This window comes from Seriola aureovittata, chromosome 2 (assembly GCF_021018895.1).
Source record: "Seriola aureovittata isolate HTS-2021-v1 ecotype China chromosome 2, ASM2101889v1, whole genome shotgun sequence".
Taxonomy (NCBI): Eukaryota; Metazoa; Chordata; class Actinopteri; order Carangiformes; family Carangidae; genus Seriola; species Seriola aureovittata.
The window spans coordinates 22,201,766-22,219,365 of NC_079365.1; the positions used below are offsets into that span (position 1 = coordinate 22,201,766).

General features: G+C 36.6%; 1 protein-coding gene across 2 annotated transcripts; it reads right to left on the bottom strand.

The window, feature by feature from the left end:
• Positions 1–1,996: 1,996 nt before the first annotated feature.
• On the bottom strand, positions 1,997–16,540 carry itcha (itchy E3 ubiquitin protein ligase a). Of its 2 annotated transcripts, none has more exons than XM_056400420.1 (24): positions 16,421–16,540; positions 15,218–15,297; positions 14,673–14,814; positions 13,998–14,122; positions 12,807–12,932; positions 12,438–12,483; positions 12,085–12,263; positions 11,624–11,852; positions 11,294–11,389; positions 10,294–10,468; positions 9,616–9,685; positions 9,361–9,445; positions 8,747–8,875; positions 8,316–8,388; positions 8,026–8,097; positions 7,837–7,925; positions 7,510–7,669; positions 7,250–7,383; positions 6,879–7,019; positions 6,543–6,663; positions 6,279–6,383; positions 5,876–5,972; positions 5,692–5,764; positions 1,997–5,042 (listed from the first exon to the last, which is right to left on the bottom strand). In XM_056400420.1, the coding sequence occupies exons 2-24, from the start codon at positions 15,240–15,242 to the stop codon at positions 4,943–4,945; spliced, it is 2,592 nt and encodes an 863-aa protein (XP_056256395.1). In that variant the 5' UTR covers positions 15,243–15,297; positions 16,421–16,540; the 3' UTR covers positions 1,997–4,942. The 2 variants fall into 2 exon arrangements, with proteins under 2 accessions (XP_056256395.1, XP_056256388.1); XM_056400413.1 differs by having other exon boundaries at positions 12,438–12,486.
• Positions 16,541–17,600: the final 1,060 nt, after the last annotated feature.

The following is a 17,600-nucleotide window of genomic DNA, read 5'->3' on the forward strand; positions in this document are numbered from 1 at the left end:
GTCACAACTGGCCAAAATAACCTCACAGATTGTTTCAAACCGAGATTTGTCCCCACAACCATAGCAAGACATGTATGCACACATGTACATGTCCTAACAGAAGTTGATCTGCAATAAGGCTATACCACTATATCCCCATATAGACTAGAATAGCTTGTAAGAACATTTATGATATACCTTACCTGTTACCTTTTTGAGACTTATTTTGAAAGCAATATGTGAGGCTGCATGGGAAAGTGGTCTCAGACTTTTGGCCACCACTGTATATAAACTAACCCTATACTGAGAGGTATAGGTTTAAACTGTATTTTAATTTGCTGTGTCTGTTTATGTAATGTAGTGTTTGTGATACAATTGCATTAGTCATTTAGATATTGCATATTACATAATGTGTGTGTGTGTGTGTGTGTGTGTGTGTTTGTGTGTGTGTGTACCTTTCAGAGTAAGAAATATAAAGGAGAATATATAGGAGAAGTTTAAGTTAGGTTAGAGGATTTTGTTAGGATTTTTAAAATCAGAGCCAGAGAGATAATTTCTTAACAGGAGCCAGTTTGTTATGATGCTGCACAAGAGCATTCACTAAATAACACTTTGAGAATTGTTTAATTCAGGATACAGCAACAATGCACTCTCACATAGTATTACATCATTTCAAATGCCAAAGTAAAGACTAACAAAAAAGGAAGGCTTGAAGCGGTTGAATCAGAAATGAATAAGAGGGTTCGGTCATGAGAGTTTAATCCTGTTTCTGTTTGAATAAAGGAGAAGGACTTCTATGAAAGCTGAAGAAGAATAACTGGTCTTACCATGTGTGGCTTCGTGCAAGCCGGTTGTCTCTCAATGCAGAACTTTTGGGGGCCATTATAAACAAAAAGAAAATTAAATCAAGAAAACTATTCTGATGCGATGTACTGTTCAGTGTGTGTGTGTGCGTGCACTTTTCAGAGTAAGAAATATAAAGCCATACATAACCAATATTTGGATATAGTAGGAGGTTTCAGTCAGGTTAGAAGGTTCAGTTAGGATTTTTTTTTAAATGGGAGCCAAAGAAAGATTATTTGTTAACAGGAGCCAGTTTAAGGGAGTAAACATCCTGGAGCATTCATCAAGTCAACACCCGCATATTCAAAGCATTCAAACTGACACTTGTTTCCTATCTGACAAATTACAAGATATGCAATTAACTAATAAATCGCAAACAGTGTTTTATTGTGCTTTGCACCACACCACTTCTGCGTTTTTTCTCATTCATAAGAGAAAGTCTCATTAAATTATGTCTCATTTAAAACAAATATAAACAATAAAAATCTTTAAGTAGTTGTACGGTAGCACTGAACATGCTTTTAGTCATTTCTTTAAAATGCAAACATATCTAACACTTGCTCCTGTGTAGTTTTAATGCACTTATTATAAACCTATAAACTGTTTCTGACAAGTGTCTGACAAATGAATGTAATGTAATGTAAGAAAGCATCATTAAGTACAATGACCTGTGGTTGAAAATGTGTTGTTTAAAAAATTGTATTGTATTAAATAATCTGATTTTATGTGTTATATGTAAAATCTTGATCTGACAACTAACTATTGAACGTGGCAGTCAAATGAAAAAAAACATATCTCCCTCTAAACTGTTGTGGAGTCTGCAGCCTCCAGTAGCTGTTTCACCACCACCCTTAAAGTTTTTTGTGCACCTATGAGCAGCTCTTCCATTCCCTTTGTGCATTATATTTTGGGACAATATCAAAAATCAATAGTTAAGTATAGATAGATATCTTTGAGTACACTTTGGGTTTTTTGTTTTTTTTTTACTCTCACAAAATGGTGAAAAGCATATTTTTTTTAATAATGTAAGAGGATATGAAATATGAAAACAGCTAATGCCTTGGGTTTATTTAGAAGAAATATATAAACAAAAGTAATGAATTGTGTCCATATTAAAAAACAAAAAGGTTAAACATGTTGCAATGTAAATAATTTTTACACTTGACAAGTGACCTGCAGGAGCCCAGTGTTAAAATCATTTTATTAACGTTTTTTTTTCCCTCAATCAATCCAGTTCATTGTTACATGAAACCCATTCTCCAAATAAATAGTATTCAACCATTGACTTCCACTTATCAAAAAAAGTTAGAGCTTCAAAAAAGGAAACAGTGATTACACTATCAACATGATTTACAATGTAATCAGAACAACTAAAACATTAATTTGCATATTTCTATACATTTAACCGCCCCATGATCTGGAACACAGCAGTGATTAAACAGTCAAGTGGTTAATTCAGCCAGTTTGGAGTGTCAAGGTGCTATTTCATTAGTTGTAATTTTAACATGTTAACATATTCCACAGTCAACATTTTAATCACAACACTTTTTTTTTTTTTTTTTTTTTTTTTTTTTAAAATCAAGGTTTTATTTTTTTTACAATAATAATCTCTTTACAAGTCTGCACTCCAGTAGCTACACACTGAGATTTGTAAGCGTGTGTGTGTGTGTGTGTGTATATTGAATTTCTGCCAGTAAGGGAATAAATGTGAGATAATGTGAAACATCTGACACAATTAAGTATGAAGCAATAATGGATATTGTGTTAGGGTCAATACACCTGTGAGTTCAGTGAGGGAGAGCTCAAGTGAGTGAGAACAACCAACATTTTTTCTATAAAGTACCAGCATTATGAAATGGTATACAGCCACAAGGTTCATAGAAATTCATAAGAAAAGTTTCTTCCTTTTATATTTTGCTAGGAGTTTGATGAAATTTAAATTGCAATTACAAATTGTCAGTGATCTGGGAGGCATACACACATAAATATGTTGTTTAACTATGCATCACGCCACCTATGCACACACTACAGAGCTTGAGTTTTACTAGTCGTTCAAAAATATCACATTACAATTTATTAATTTGGCTCTGCTCATATTAAGCAACAAGATCTCATATAAATACACAGTAACAACACAAGTTAAAACTGTGTATAAATACAAACTCATTTTTGTGATACGCCTACTAAGGAAGCATTTGAAATCCACAGTGATAAAGGTAAAACATCTCTAAGAAAGATTAAGACTTGGTTTCCTTAAAACTGCCTTAAAAGGTGAAATCTGTATTTTGTTTTTAATGATAAAAATATTTCTGAAATTTTGTTCAAATTCTGTTTTTAAAATTGAGATAGCAGAGCTACTGCTTTGTTTACATTTATGTACTTTACAGTGGGTAAAATAAAGGACAACTAAATCTCAATAGTAACAACTGGTGTAAAATGTGTAATTCATTCAGGGGACGTTAAGAACTTGGTGAAGTTTAAGTCAAATTGTTGACAAAAAAGAAAGAAAAAAAAAAAAACTAAATTAAATCCTTTGGTAGATCAGTTCCATAGTCATTTTCTTAAAATCATACTCTACTTGATACTAAAAACAAACTCTTAGTTTGACATTAGTGGGCCTATTTTTTGGAAAAGACATGGAATAAACTATTACTGTACAAATCTGAATACCTAACACCCTATAAAACTAGGGCCGATTACTTTTACATTAATTCAAATCTTTATTATTAGTTTAAGCCTGCAACTCAAGGGGATCCACTGCCTATGTGAATTATATGTATTAAGATATTAAACACTATGTTCCACTTTGGAAGTATATTTACATAAACTGCATTAATCACTTCACACATTAAAAACAGTTAGGATTCAGTGTTTTCATTACTGATCTAGGATAATACTTAATTCTGGATATCTACCAGCAAATTGGCTACCATTCAGTGGGAATAGGTCATTATTCAACAAATAATTGTTTTGTATTACACAATACATCCTAATGCTCCCACGTCATCAGTACCAGCTCATAATTATCAAGAGACTTCAGAAATGCTTCACACTTTGAGTCTCCCACACTAATAAAGGAAGTGTCTATCAGTGGTCAAAAAGGCTGATATTATGTACAGCACAGACCATGTTGAGAAGGCAAAGTTTGTCAAATCAAAACGCAACCAAAGCACTTTTACCATATACAATATAATGTCCTCTACCAATATTAAGAATTTAAATCAATAGTAAATGCTGAAACTTAACAAAATGCTATACAAATGATCAAACAAATCACTGTTTGGCTCTATTACTGGCAAAAAATGTTTTTTCTACAAAACTATTGCACATAAAAATACAACCTCTCTTAAGAACAATCACAGCCATCTTACTGCTTACATAACCATGTTCAAAGTTTCAACTCACTATGAATGAAAAGAAATCAACTTGTCAACATAGGAGAAATTATTATTACAATTAGCATGATCGTATTTTGCGGAGTTATTAAAGAAACTGTGTATGTGCTATGGGTGTCAGTCCAGTCAATCAGGTACTGATAAAAATCTTCCATCAAAAGAAAAATTAAAGTTGAGCCTGAAAGACCCAAAACCATATATGTGCCTTTTTTGCTGCTTTTAGATATGAACCTTTTTACTGTAAGTCAAAATGCACAAATATGGTTTTCCTCTGAAATTGCTCATTCTGCATAGACCCAAACAGCGGTTCTTGAGAAGTTACTACTGCAAAGATTCACAGATTTACGTGTAGAAACTGCACTTGCACAACGTACTGCAAGTACAGACACGACAGAATGAGAAAAGCTTCTGTTCTGCAACCATCGTCCTATAGTGATGTGAGATTAGGGGGGAACTGATCATATGTGGAATAAGTGAACTAACAGGTCTCTTGTGGAGCAAATTAATTCATTAAATTCATATTAATCTATTCAACTAAACATCTAAACTGTTGTTGCTGCATATGATGATGTGACAGAAAATAAATGTATGTATCATCTACCACTTTATAAGCAGTTCCTGGCTGCAAGGAGAATCTGCTGGAATGTGCTCTGGTCTGAAATGGATAAGGGTCCTCCAAGCCCACTGCTCCTCCATTGGATCCTGCAGCTCCTGCTCCTGTTGTATTACTCCTGCCCAAAGCCTTCTGTCTCTTCTATGGCAAATATGAGCTTCTCCTTCAGCTGCTCATAGCTCTTGTAAGGAGGGAGGTCCAGACGATTAAAGCTACACGGAGAAACGAGACAGAAAGCAGATGACTCTTTGTGTAAATATATTAGATTCAATGCATAACCTCTTATATAGAGTACTGGATTAATAGCATGAGAAAATGCCTCATTACAGCAGCCAAATCTGCACATGAATCACAAAACAAGCCAACAAAAAAAACAAAAAAAAAACAGCACAATGAAACACAAAGAGGTAAATAAGAAAATAGAATAATTTAACTAAATAAATATATAGCTTTCAAATTACTCTTATACTTGGGTTTAAACATACAATAACTGATGATTAAAAAATGCTTTTACTTTCCATCTTGTTCAGTGTTAGCACATTAAATCATCTTGTTACTTGAGCTGCTGATGCCTGAGAAATCAATCTCAATCATTGCTGCATTAATTTTGCATGATGCTGCACAAGAGCATCAGTTAAATAAACAGTTTGTAAATTCTAATTCAGGGTACAGCAACAATGGACTCTCACATAGTATTATATAACTCCTAATTCCAAAGTTAAGACTAACAATAAAGAAAGGCTTGCAAGTAGTTGAATCAGAAATGAATAAGAGGGTTCGGTCATGAGAGTTTAATCCTGCTTCTGTTTGGATAAAGGAGAAGGACTTCTAAGAAAGCAGAAGCAGAAAAACTGGTCTTACCATGTGTGGCTTCGTGGAAGCCAGTTGTCTTTGCCCACTTTCTCAATGCAGAACTTTTGGGGGCCGTTGCTTCCTATATTTAATCAACAATAAACAAAGATTAAATCAGGAAAACTATTCTGATGTGATATACTGTAGAGTGAGTGTGTGTGTGTGTGTGTGTGTGTGTGCCCATTTTGCATACCCATCAGGTCAGCAAAGCCACCAACAGGAAGACGGCAAGTTCCTGTGACAAACTGCAGCAGTCTCATTCTCTTCTCGTTGTCCATCTCCTTCACAAACTGTCAACAGATCATTCTATGTAAATAGCCTTTAACAAATCCAGTATGACTTACTTTTAATATTATATTATATTCCTAAAACCTAAAGTTTTTCTTTGTTTTATCAAAAGTTTTGACAATCTTTGGACCCAGTGAAGACTCTTAGTCTGTGAAGCAACAGCAAAAGGCAATACAGTTACAAAGTTTTAGTTCTTTAGTGAGCTAACTACACTGGTATTGTGCAGTATTAATCTCCTACAGCAAAGTGAGAAGAGATAAATCAGAAATGGTGTTTTGATCTTGCAGACTGTGTACGTATATACCAACCTGCCAGAACCACAGAATCTGCTTGCTACTTCGTGCATAATGCCTGTAGATTGTGTTTCTTTGCCAGTCCACCAGGTCGATCTCTTGCATACCACACAGCATCACCTACAGGCAAGAATAAAGCATCTTTATTGTGTAGTGAACACACTCAAAATTGGATGGTTGGTTTTTTCTCTACTGAATCAACAGTTTTCAGAAGGACAAACACTGCCCCAAAATGTTTTATGTTTTAGTAAATAGTGGAGAGAATAGTTAATTCAATACCTCTAATTCCTTAGCATCAAAGTACTGAAGGTATTGCTGGGGCAGAACTTCATTGAAGCCCTCAAAGAACGCCTGAGTCTGCTCCTCCACACCTCTGGACAGCCTCCACTCTGCCACCAACCTGAATGCAAAGATATGAAGATAAACAATAAAAATTCAAACAAAGCAAAGAAAATTCAACTTTTGAACACAAGTGGTTGCTTGAAATACTGTGTATATTCTACCATTTATTGAAATTATGGAAAGTCAGCTTGGATGCCAGTCAGTCAATCAGTAAATGTGTGAGATGTAAAAGTGAATATAATTGAGGTGGATGACAGCAGGATGCAGCTGTACCTGATGTATTCCTCCTTGTTTTCCTCAGTTACTTGGATGTTCCCTCCATCTGGTTTCAGCTCATGGGTGGTGACCTCCCCCAGGATCTCCTTGTCGACTGAGAAGAACATCTCCAGACCACACTCCTCTATGTTATTATCCCTGCAGGCCAGAGAGTCGTGATCAGAATTAACACAGTTAAAATAGACAAAAAGGTTACACTACAGCTCAACAACGGAGTACAGCCTGATGTGTACTTTCAATATAAAGTAAACTAAAGTACACCACAGCAGATGGCAAACACGCTATTTTAGGCTGTCCTAATCACGCACGTGTCCATCAGCTACCCACCCACGGAAAACAAATAATCAGGTTTGTAACCCCAGACCTACTTGATCCATATGAGTGAGTTGTAAAACTCTGGATCTATGGACTCCAGGTCTTTGAGAGCGAGAGGTTTGTTCAGGATACGCTTGTAGAAGGGCAGGGAGAAACCCGTGTCGATGAATTTGCCATGGAACAAGGCCTAGAAAGAAAATACTGGGCCGTCAGGTGACACGATCATCTTGTGGGCCAAAATTAATCATGCCATCACCTTGTGTTCAAACACTGCTGGCACAGTTAGAAGTGTGTTTACAAATAGTGCAGATACCATGGCAATGAAGCGTCCTATGAACTTGAAGTACTTGAGGTGGTCAGGGTTGATGTAAGACGCAGGGTTGATCTGCAGACAGTAGTTGTCCTTGCCAGCATACTCAAACAGACAGTACATGGGGTTCAGAACTTCATGAGACAGCAAGAAAAACCACTCCCTGAAAATATAACCACAGAAGAGAAGATCTTTCGCTGGGATTATCACAACAGGTTTTGTGGGTCAAGGGTGGTGTCAAAAAAAAAAAGGTACAAATGTGAACAAAACACACCTTATGAGTCATACAATGAGATGCAATTGCACAAAAAAAACAATTGCTGAACTTACCTTGCCACACCTCCATAGTCCAAGCCCTCTTCTCCAGGGAATATGATCCATAGTCTGCGCCTCAGATCTTGAGGGTGGAAGCTCATGATCTTTGAATGCAGGTAAAGAATTAAAACAGTTCCACACCTCAAGCATTAGCAAAACAATGCAGAAAAACACAGTAAGAAGGCAGTGTATTCAGATGATCACCTGTTGGAATGACTCCTCAAACAAGGTTTTCCTGGAGACGGTAATCTTAATGTGCTGAGACAGCGACATTTGCTGAGAGGAAAAAAAAAAAAAAACAAGAAATATATAAATATTTGAATACTGTACACCTGCAAGATAGCATGCACATTATATTTTATCTTTGCATATTGAAGTACCAGTAGATATAAAGACACAGTATCAGTAAATTTATGAAAATTAAGAATCAACTATTTTATTATGAGGGATAAAGCATTTCAGCACCTGCTCTGGGATGTTCGAATAGCACATACCTGACACCAGAATCTGAAGTATTGCACTTTGGCTTTGAAGTCCCTGACGTAGGTTATCTGTGGCCCATTCTCACTGTGGACAAGATCAGAGGAAAAATGATCACTGCAAGATAAACAACTACATTTAGTAAACATCCATGATTTGAAAAGTGCAATGATGCTGCATTCTGTTAAGGATTCTCTAATTAGGCATTTTCAGGCCAAAGATCACTGATGTGATTTAAATGCATATAAACATGCACTAATCAATATTTTTTTTAAATGCCACTGAAATAATTTTCTCTGTGTAATGTGGAAGAGATTGTGTTTATAGGAAAATGGTTTCTACCTCAATGAAATAAATCTAATGGTCCGAGTGTTCAGGCTACTTATAAAGAGTACAAGATACATTTTAATGTGAGCCAGTTTACACCAACACTTTGACAACTTACAGTGAAGATTTCCCTGTGCGAGGGTCAATGTAAGTTGTGGCTCGCCTGTTGTGGTCTACAAAATAGGGAATACCATCCACAGTGAACCTCATCTCCCAACCCTCTGGCAGGGGCTTATCATTCAGCAGCCTGACCAACACAAACACAAGTGAATGTACATGAAACCAACAGTTCAAAAAGAGTTAGACTCAAAACTGACATTACAAGGGAAATTGTGGAATTGAATTACAAATGAAAGTGTGCACTAACAAAGAAGACACAAGCAGTAATTGTCAAAATACTGGAAAATGTAAACAGGTTTCCAGTTCTCTAAAGTCGCGGATTTGCAGTAATTTCCTTGGTTAAGATATTTGATAAGAATCTATTTGTCAGCTTAAAATAATAACCAAATATCAGTCACTCAGAAGAGTCTCTTCTCTGATAATTGGTGACACATTACTGCCTCTCACAGGCAATACAGGGAACTTACAGTTAAGTTAATGATCTTTTCTGACAATATTGTAAATTACTTATATTGCAGGTTTGTTTATATTTAGTATGACAAAGGTATGGCAGTGTCAAGATGCATATTACATGGCACACATACACACACACACACACAAGCATACACTCACCCTTGCCTCCTGGGGTCTTCCCACTGCGTCGTCCGAGTTGGATGATGAACAAAGTACACTCTGCCATTGGTGTCCGTTCTCTTTTCTGGCATTAAGAAAATGCATTTTATTTCATTTTTTTATAGTTTTTATTCACTCTCATGCATTTATACTAAAACATAACCATAGATTTAGAAAACATCTTTAATTATTTACACTTTTATACATTTCAGTACATACAACTAAACTAAATGTCTAATGCTCAGTGATATTTACCCCAACCATGTGGCAGAGGTCCCAGTGGGTCAAACTCTTTATTGGCTGTAGCTGCAAGCTGGTCTTGGAGCTGAGCAGGAGAGAGAATGACGCATGTTGTTTAAGTCTACATAATTGTAAAAACTGCTTTTATCAATTACCATGATGCAAGTGTAACAGACCTCATACATAGTATTTTTTATCTTGACTCAAAAAAAGAGTTTCTCAACTATGCGTATATGAGGTGTGAGCCATAACTATGCATTACTTGGACCATGTAGAGCCTTGCAAAGTCACCCTCATGTGAGCTTATTTCAGCAGGGGAGTCAAATGTGTGATCTTAGAAAAGAATTGACAATGACTGAGACAGTTTACAGCAGTGTTTCCTACACCTAGATACCCTCAAGAGGGCAGTAGTTAAGTAGTTCACTAAAAAGTGAACATAAAAACCTTCACTTATGGGATTATATTAAAATGTTAAAAACCAACAATTTATAAATTATCATTATAGTACAGTATTAGACAGTAGAAATGTTTTCAATACTTTCATGTACTGATCTCAAATAGATACAGTATGTATGTATGTATGCATGTTTTTACATTTTTCACAAAATACTCACTTAATTTTCCACATGAATATATCTGAACAAATACAGTTCATGTTTGTGACAAATCTTCAAAGACTGTGACGGCTCTCACCCCATAAATGAACCTCTGGTTGAACTGCTGCATGGCTCCCTGCAGCTGGCTGCGCTGGTGCTGCCATTCCTCATAGTTACGCACTGACTCCTGTGTGGGACGTTGCCACGTAGTTGTTCGGGTTATGTGGTCGACATAGTACACCCTACCCATCGGGTCCACCCGGCGCTCCCACCTACACAGAAGGGAGAGTAAAAGGAAGGCAGTACTGAGTTGATAATGTAAGCCAAATGGCAGATGTGCACAGATTATTTCAATGTGTTCAAGAACTGCAACTACATTAAATCTAAAAACTAATGGTAAATGTAGGTATAAAATATGTCTGTACTAATTTAAGTTTTAATTTATGGTATTATGCTTTTTTTAGTTGAGTTTATTTCGGTCATTTTCAACTTATACAACTCAAATACACATGTAAATAAATAAATAATCATAAGTCTTTTTTTGAAACAGTAACAAATCAAATCAAGACAAGTTTATAATGACAGAAAAGGTGTAGGCTGAACCCTTAGCTTATAATGCCTACCCATTCCGCATTTATTATTTTGTACAGATCCCTTTAGATTTATACACTGAAATATACTTTATGTATATTGTATATACTCAAAAGTCCCAAATAAAGATTCATGTACACACTAGTAAAAACTGGGTTTGTGATTGCTTTGTATGTGTTTCCCCAACACATAGTACTATTAAAAAGATTGTACAATATATAAGTTTGGACCCAGCACTGAACCTTGTGGAACCCCATGTGACCCTCAGCAATTCAGATTTATCATTGTTTATTGCACATACTGATATCTTTTATCTACATTATTACCAAGTGTGTGCGTGTGAGTTTGCTAGGTCTGAAACCATATTGGTGGTCACTTAATAAGTTGTGTTTTTCTATGTAATGATCAAGTCTTTGTATGAAAAGTTTAGCCTAGAACTGAGGAAGGAAAGAAACTGGTCTATAAAGGTATTGATGGTATAAAAGATGGATCAAGTGTTCTTGTACCCTGTAGGCAGAGGCTCAGGTCTGTCCCAGGTTGTCCTTTTCTCAATGTGATCCACATAGTACAACCGTCCATTCTGGTCCACCCTTTGCTCCCACCTGCAGAGCCAATACAAATTAGTGAGCAATGACAAAGTACAGGAAACAGGTTTTGTTCAGGAGGCCTACTGCAGAGCAAATAGATTCTGTAATGAAAAATGTAAAATTCTTTAAAATACCTAGAATTTTGCTAAATAATACAATAACAACACATATAAATAGTCCGCAATCTAAAATTCCTATGAAACAGTGGCAACAGTTAAGACTTGCAGAACCAAAAGTATTGCCTTTTACCCTGGAGGTAAAGGACCGTTGGTCATAGGTGTGACTCTTGGAGTTGCTGTGGCCACAGCTGTTGAGGCAGAGGCCCCTGGTTTGGGGCCAGATGCTGTCTGTGAGGAACTTGCAGTCGCTACACCTGATTCATCCTGTTGATCTGAGCACCCACTGGCAGACACCTGAGAGGAGCCATCAGAAGGCGGGGCTTCACTCAGCTCACTAGGGGAAGAACTACTAGAAGAGGCTGAGGAGAGAAGCAAGGGTAAAGGCAGAGGAGAGAACCAGGAAATCAATGAGTTAATTTATATTTGCTCTGATTGCAGGTGTCACACACAGAGACATACACATACTGTTCCTGTATATACAAGAACATCCATGGTATGCGAGAATGTGAAATGACTGATATGTCAAATTGTATGTGAGCTAATAGTCTGTAAAGTATCTGATGTCACTTTGACATCTCATGCTTTTCCTACTTGGTGAGGCTGCAGGTCTGCGAGGCGTTGGAGGAGGAGGTCGGGTTGGTCTAGGAGGACGTGAAGCAGTGGAGCCCCCTGGAGACCGGGAAGGAGAAGCCGTACCGTTGACAGCATGACCATTAGGTACAATAACCCACTCCTCTGAGTCACTGGAGGGAGACGTGTCCCTGCTTGACCTGGGGATCAAAATGTAAATGTTAACACTTATGTTACTCTGCAGGTACGGTATAATTATTGAGTATTTACCCAAAAGTAAATGTATGAGGTTCATGACTGATATGATTTTGTATGGCCAAACACATGATATGCACAAAAACATTAATAGTTCAATAATTAAGGGTTTACTAAACCTGTTGCCAGTGTCTCCATTTTGTTTTGCATTTCCATTTGGAACAGCTGCTAGAATGTCAGAGAAAAGAAAACAATTGACATAATTTATACAAAATAATTCAGGATGCTATGACTACAGCAGCACATTTTACAGCTAAGAAACATATTTTTCAGTGCTCTGTGTATGTAATGGCAAAAGTGTTTGTAAATTACCGACTGACATACACCAGTACTTTTTATTTTAACAAAGATAGATGACTCTGCAACTGATTACAAATAAGAAAAGAAAGTCTCAGTAGACTTATAAACTTCAACTTGTTCATGTTTTCAGATTGTTAATGTCAACCTTTTACTTTATATTGGATTTAATTGTGTGTGTGGTTCCTTACAATATTCTCTCTCAGCAATGGTTTCGGGGTCCACCTGCATGCCGTCCAGGCAGACTGACAGGTCACCTACAACATCCTGGGGGTCTCTGTCAGAGCACAGCTGCAGCGTCTGCACCACCTCACACACTGGGATGGGGATAGAATCAACATGTTGAACACATGAACAGGTACTTGTAATTTGGATTTAACAACACACCTCAGATGAACTCATCACACAATAAACCACATTAACCCATCAAAATAAAATGAAAACACAAGCTAAGGTTGCCTCGGAAGTGGTCAAAATTGCCCATGTATACATGCACTTCCAAATGTGATCAGAGATTAAAATTAACAAGAAGTTAGAAGGGCTACGCTCACTGGTATTTTGTTGCTGTTTTCAGTGCTGCTGGTGGATTATGCGGCTTTAAGGATGGCAATTGTCAGCCAGCTCAAAGCACTTTAGTCACATGAGGTGTAACAAGCAATGTTGCCTTAAGCAAGCATTTAACACAGCATTAACACAGAATACGAACCAGACGCTAATGTCATATGGTTTGTGCATGCTGACCAGGTCTGAGGAGAGCTTTCTGTATCGAGTTATAAACATACTCAGAGCACCCAGAAGGTCACAAGCTTAGGTGAGGCCTCTATTCCAGTGAAATGAAAATCTAGTAGAGTAGTGTGCAGGCTGGTTGTTACGCTTATCAAAGCCCAATAAAGCATTCCCATAACAAACACAGGCAGATATGCACTCTTACATAACAAGTGTGTATAGTGTCTAAAGTGCGTACATCTGCCAAATATGACAGGCTCCTGATAGACACAGACACAAAAAACGAACACTGACAGTGAGATTACATGGGATACAACTGGTTATTATCCTGAAATAAATAAGCCTTGCAGTGGGCGCTATTTCCTGACTACCTCGTAATGTTCTGTGGGAATCAACCCCCCTGAGCCTGAAACTATTAATGCCATGCTCTACTTCTTGGAAAGCAATTTTTTCCTATTCAAAAAAATAGCGACAAATAACAATATCTCCAAACAGCTAAACAAAATTATAGTTGTCTAATGTCAGAAAATGTAAAAGTTAGGGGAAATTTTGATATCAATTTTTTTGTTTGACCTTTTGAAAAAAAAAAAAAAAAAAAAAAGAACACATGAACACAAAGATGAGCCCATAGGAGTAAGAAAGTAGTGAGAACTCACATTTCAGGTCATTAATTTTAAGGGTCTCAAGGATCTCCAGTGTGGCCATTCCCAACAGGATGTCCGCCTTTAGTGTCTGGTGGCTCCAAACACGGAAGATCAGCTTGCTGACTGGAGTCACAATTCTGTAGAAAAGTGAGAAGATGGCACAAAATAATCAGCTCTGAGGAAATCAATCAGTGATGGTTGTGGTATTCTTTCTTTTTTTTTTTGTTTCTCCAGGCGGGGGAGGCCCACTGTAAAAGGCTATAGCTTCTTAACCTCTCCTGTCACATCTCTTTTATTTCAATTATCTAATTCTGGGTATTACTTCAATGTGAGGGTCTGTTTGCTTTTCTATATTTAATGTCATTGTAGTTGTGTAAATTTCAGTAAGACCAGAAAACTATTTTAAGATGCAATGAGCTCTAGGGTGGTAACAAAAAACAAAATTTTAGATTTGATGCAATCTGTGATTTTGAGACACAGTCATCTAATTATTCAGTTTAATAAAACATTATGCTAAGATTTCCCTGTGGTGGGTTAAGAGTTTTACTTAATAGTTACCAAATTATTTATTCATTCTGGGCCCTATTTAAATGGCAAAACCACAATCAACAATCATCATAGCAATAATTAATCAGCTATTTGTTAAACTGTTTCTTCTCCTATCACAAACACAAGAGTCATACTTACACTGTGAGAGCCTGCTTCCATTTGGGACTGTGTGTATTGTTGCACTTCTCAGTCCTCTTTGACTGGCCATCCACAGCTACCTCAACATATGGACTGGGACCAAACCAGTTCTTTTTGTTTTCCTTCAGCCTGGCTGAAAGCACTAGAAAGAAGAAACCAACAGAATAATACTAGAAACACCTGTCCATATAGCGCAATACATTTCAGAAGCATGACAGAACTGTTGTATCAGACTACATTAGTCTTAGCTAGGTGTACTCAATAAATTGTCAATTGAGTGTAACTTAAGTCTCAGCAGAATTTATAAGATGTGGCATTTGGTAGAGATGCTACAATCTGCTAACACCATTCACGTATGATTATAGTAATACTACTTCTTCCTGTGATTCCCAATGCTGAATTTGGAACTTAACTATGCACAACCTGCAACTTTTCATTAGCAAAGTCAAATAATAATCAACACTACAACATTATCAATTTGGCACAGTTCTTGTCTCATTTTGTTGTTAGACAATCTTACAAATTTTGCAATAACAATAACTTACCTGTGACTTGCAATTGGGACTTCATGGTTCATCCATAACACTGCAGCCTTCTTTGGCTGCAACAAAAGGACCTGCAACAACTGTAAACAGTGACATCACATGTAAACATGGAAGACTTTGTTCAGGTAACCTACTTAAAGAGTGATTAGGCGATTAGGTTGCTATGGTAAGTGTAAATTATAGCCTGGCTTTACGTACAAAGGCAAGTATGGATTGAGGAGACTGTTTAACCAAAACAAAAGGCTATATATTACAATTCGAGGTATTTAGAAACATTACAGTGAAAGAGTGTGTTTGTAGTGATGCTGACTCAAACATACAATACTACACAACACTCTACACTACTACACAACAATACTTCATTTAATTTGTATCATGAATTTAAACTACTTAAACTGCACACATATTTTAACATTATTTCTTCTGTATATAGTCCCACTGAAAGGCAATCTAATTTAATTATGGCCTGGCTCTGTCTATTTCCTAAATCTTGTACATTTTACAATTTGTAAATTTGACATTGTTGTCATGTCTGCTAAACGTGAGCTGTTATCGTGCAGACACACACTGTACCAAAATGTACGTTACCCACTGATTATGTTTAATCTTAGCTATTTCAAGACACCACCGAGTCTCTTCCACAACAGAAAATCCCATCCTTAACTAAGCTATATTAAGTCTCACTAAATCTAGTTTGCTAATCTTTGAAAATATCCTTTGACACAACAAGAAGGTAGTTTATCTTAAATGGTAGAGACGGAGGGAGTGGGGGTGCGTTAATATAGTTTATGAGAAAGAGGTAGAGTGTATCGGACAGCAACATAAAGTTGTCAAAAGAGACGACGTGTTTCCTGCTACCTGCAACAGAAAGGCAGTCCAACTATAGCTTAATAGCTTTAACTGTCAGGTTAGCATCAGGGTTAGCCAGCATGAGATTTCTTATCAAGACAGCTTCAAACACCAACCTTTTGTGTATTAACGGGTTCGAATGCGATATTGTTACGATGTAATATAATCACTAATAGGAAGTGAGAAGTTCCACCACCACCTGGGGCAACTTTGCTCGCCGACGTGTTGAACACCGAAGCTTTAGCATTAACTAACGTAAGTAATGCTAACACCACCCAGCTCTTTGAGCAGCTTCGATCGTTCAGTCGAGCAAATCTTAGATCTCTCATTCAGTGAACGACTAAATGTCCATACCTGATATAAGCAGACGACAAAGAGCCACACGGACTTTAGTTTCAGCTATGCCTAGGTTGTTGACAGGTAGCCGCCTGCCATCAGCACAGACCCGTGTTCCGCTAGCCAGAACAAGACCAGCTTTTCCGGTGCGAGTTTTTCAAAATATATGTGGTGGAGCGCAAAGTAAAATTTTATATTTAGTAAAAATGTACATAGTAAAAATTGTAATATTCAAGTAAAGCAGGAGTACCTCAAAATATTTCAGACTGTAGTTTGGTACATGATTGTTACCAGACTGCATAGTCTATAAAACCAGTTAATCTGTTAGTCCCACTGTGCTCAGTCATAACATCAACAATGACAGGCTCAAAGCCGGCCTGAAGACATTACTCTTGCTACCTTTGTTGCAACTTTTTCTGTTGTTGTCAGTCTCTTCTCTTACCTATTGGATATGTTTCTGTAATTATATTACAACTGAAATGATTAGTCGATTAATCAGTTAGTTGATCATTAGAAAAATTATCAGAAACTATTATGATTATAAATTAAGTAAAAACACAAAAACGTTTGATGGTTTAAGCTTATCCAGGGTGAGGATTTGTCACTTTTTCTAGTCTTACTGAATGAAGACTAGAAATTGTCATTATTGTCTGATATTTTTTGGACTAAACATTTGGTTGATTAATCACAACAAAAAATGAACCAACAGATTAATAAATGATATGTCATTTGTCAAATGTCAAATGTAATCTTATTGAACATTCTTGCTTTTTTGACAGTATTTGACATGTTGGTTGATTAGTATTTAATCACTTCTCGTCCTATATGATCCTTTAGATTATTGAAGGCATGAACAACCTCATTTGATCATTTGGATTATTGTTATTGTTTTTATTATTGTTCTTCTTGTTATTGTTAGTGGTAAAAGTAGCAGTAGTGGTATCAGTAATAAGTAATGGTATTATTTTTAATTCTTCAACCTTTTATTTTGAAGGCTCCGACGGTATGACGTTTAAACACATTTTGACATCACCATCATACAAACTTTTACATTTAAATGATAAAATAAAGGACATTTACATTCCTTAAAATTGTAAATGTGTTGTATGTGTGATTTGCACACTGCTTTTTGTGTGTTAATTAATAACACATCTCTGGTAGCATCACGTTGATAATGACAGTAGGCGCCATTTTTGGA

Bases quoted from the DNA above. Each gene is read 5' to 3' on its own strand.
- itcha (XM_056400413.1), bottom strand. From the start codon at position 15,242: ATGAAGTCCCAATTGCAAGTCACAG. The intron at 12,933-13,997 runs GTGAGTTCTCAC...TCCCCATCCCAG, and splicing joins TAAAATTAATGACCTGAAAT to TGTGTGAGGTGGTGCAGACG. The intron at 11,853-12,084 runs GTAGGAAAAGCA...TTCTCTCCTCAG, and splicing joins CAGACCTGCAGCCTCACCAA to CCTCTTCTAGTAGTTCTTCC.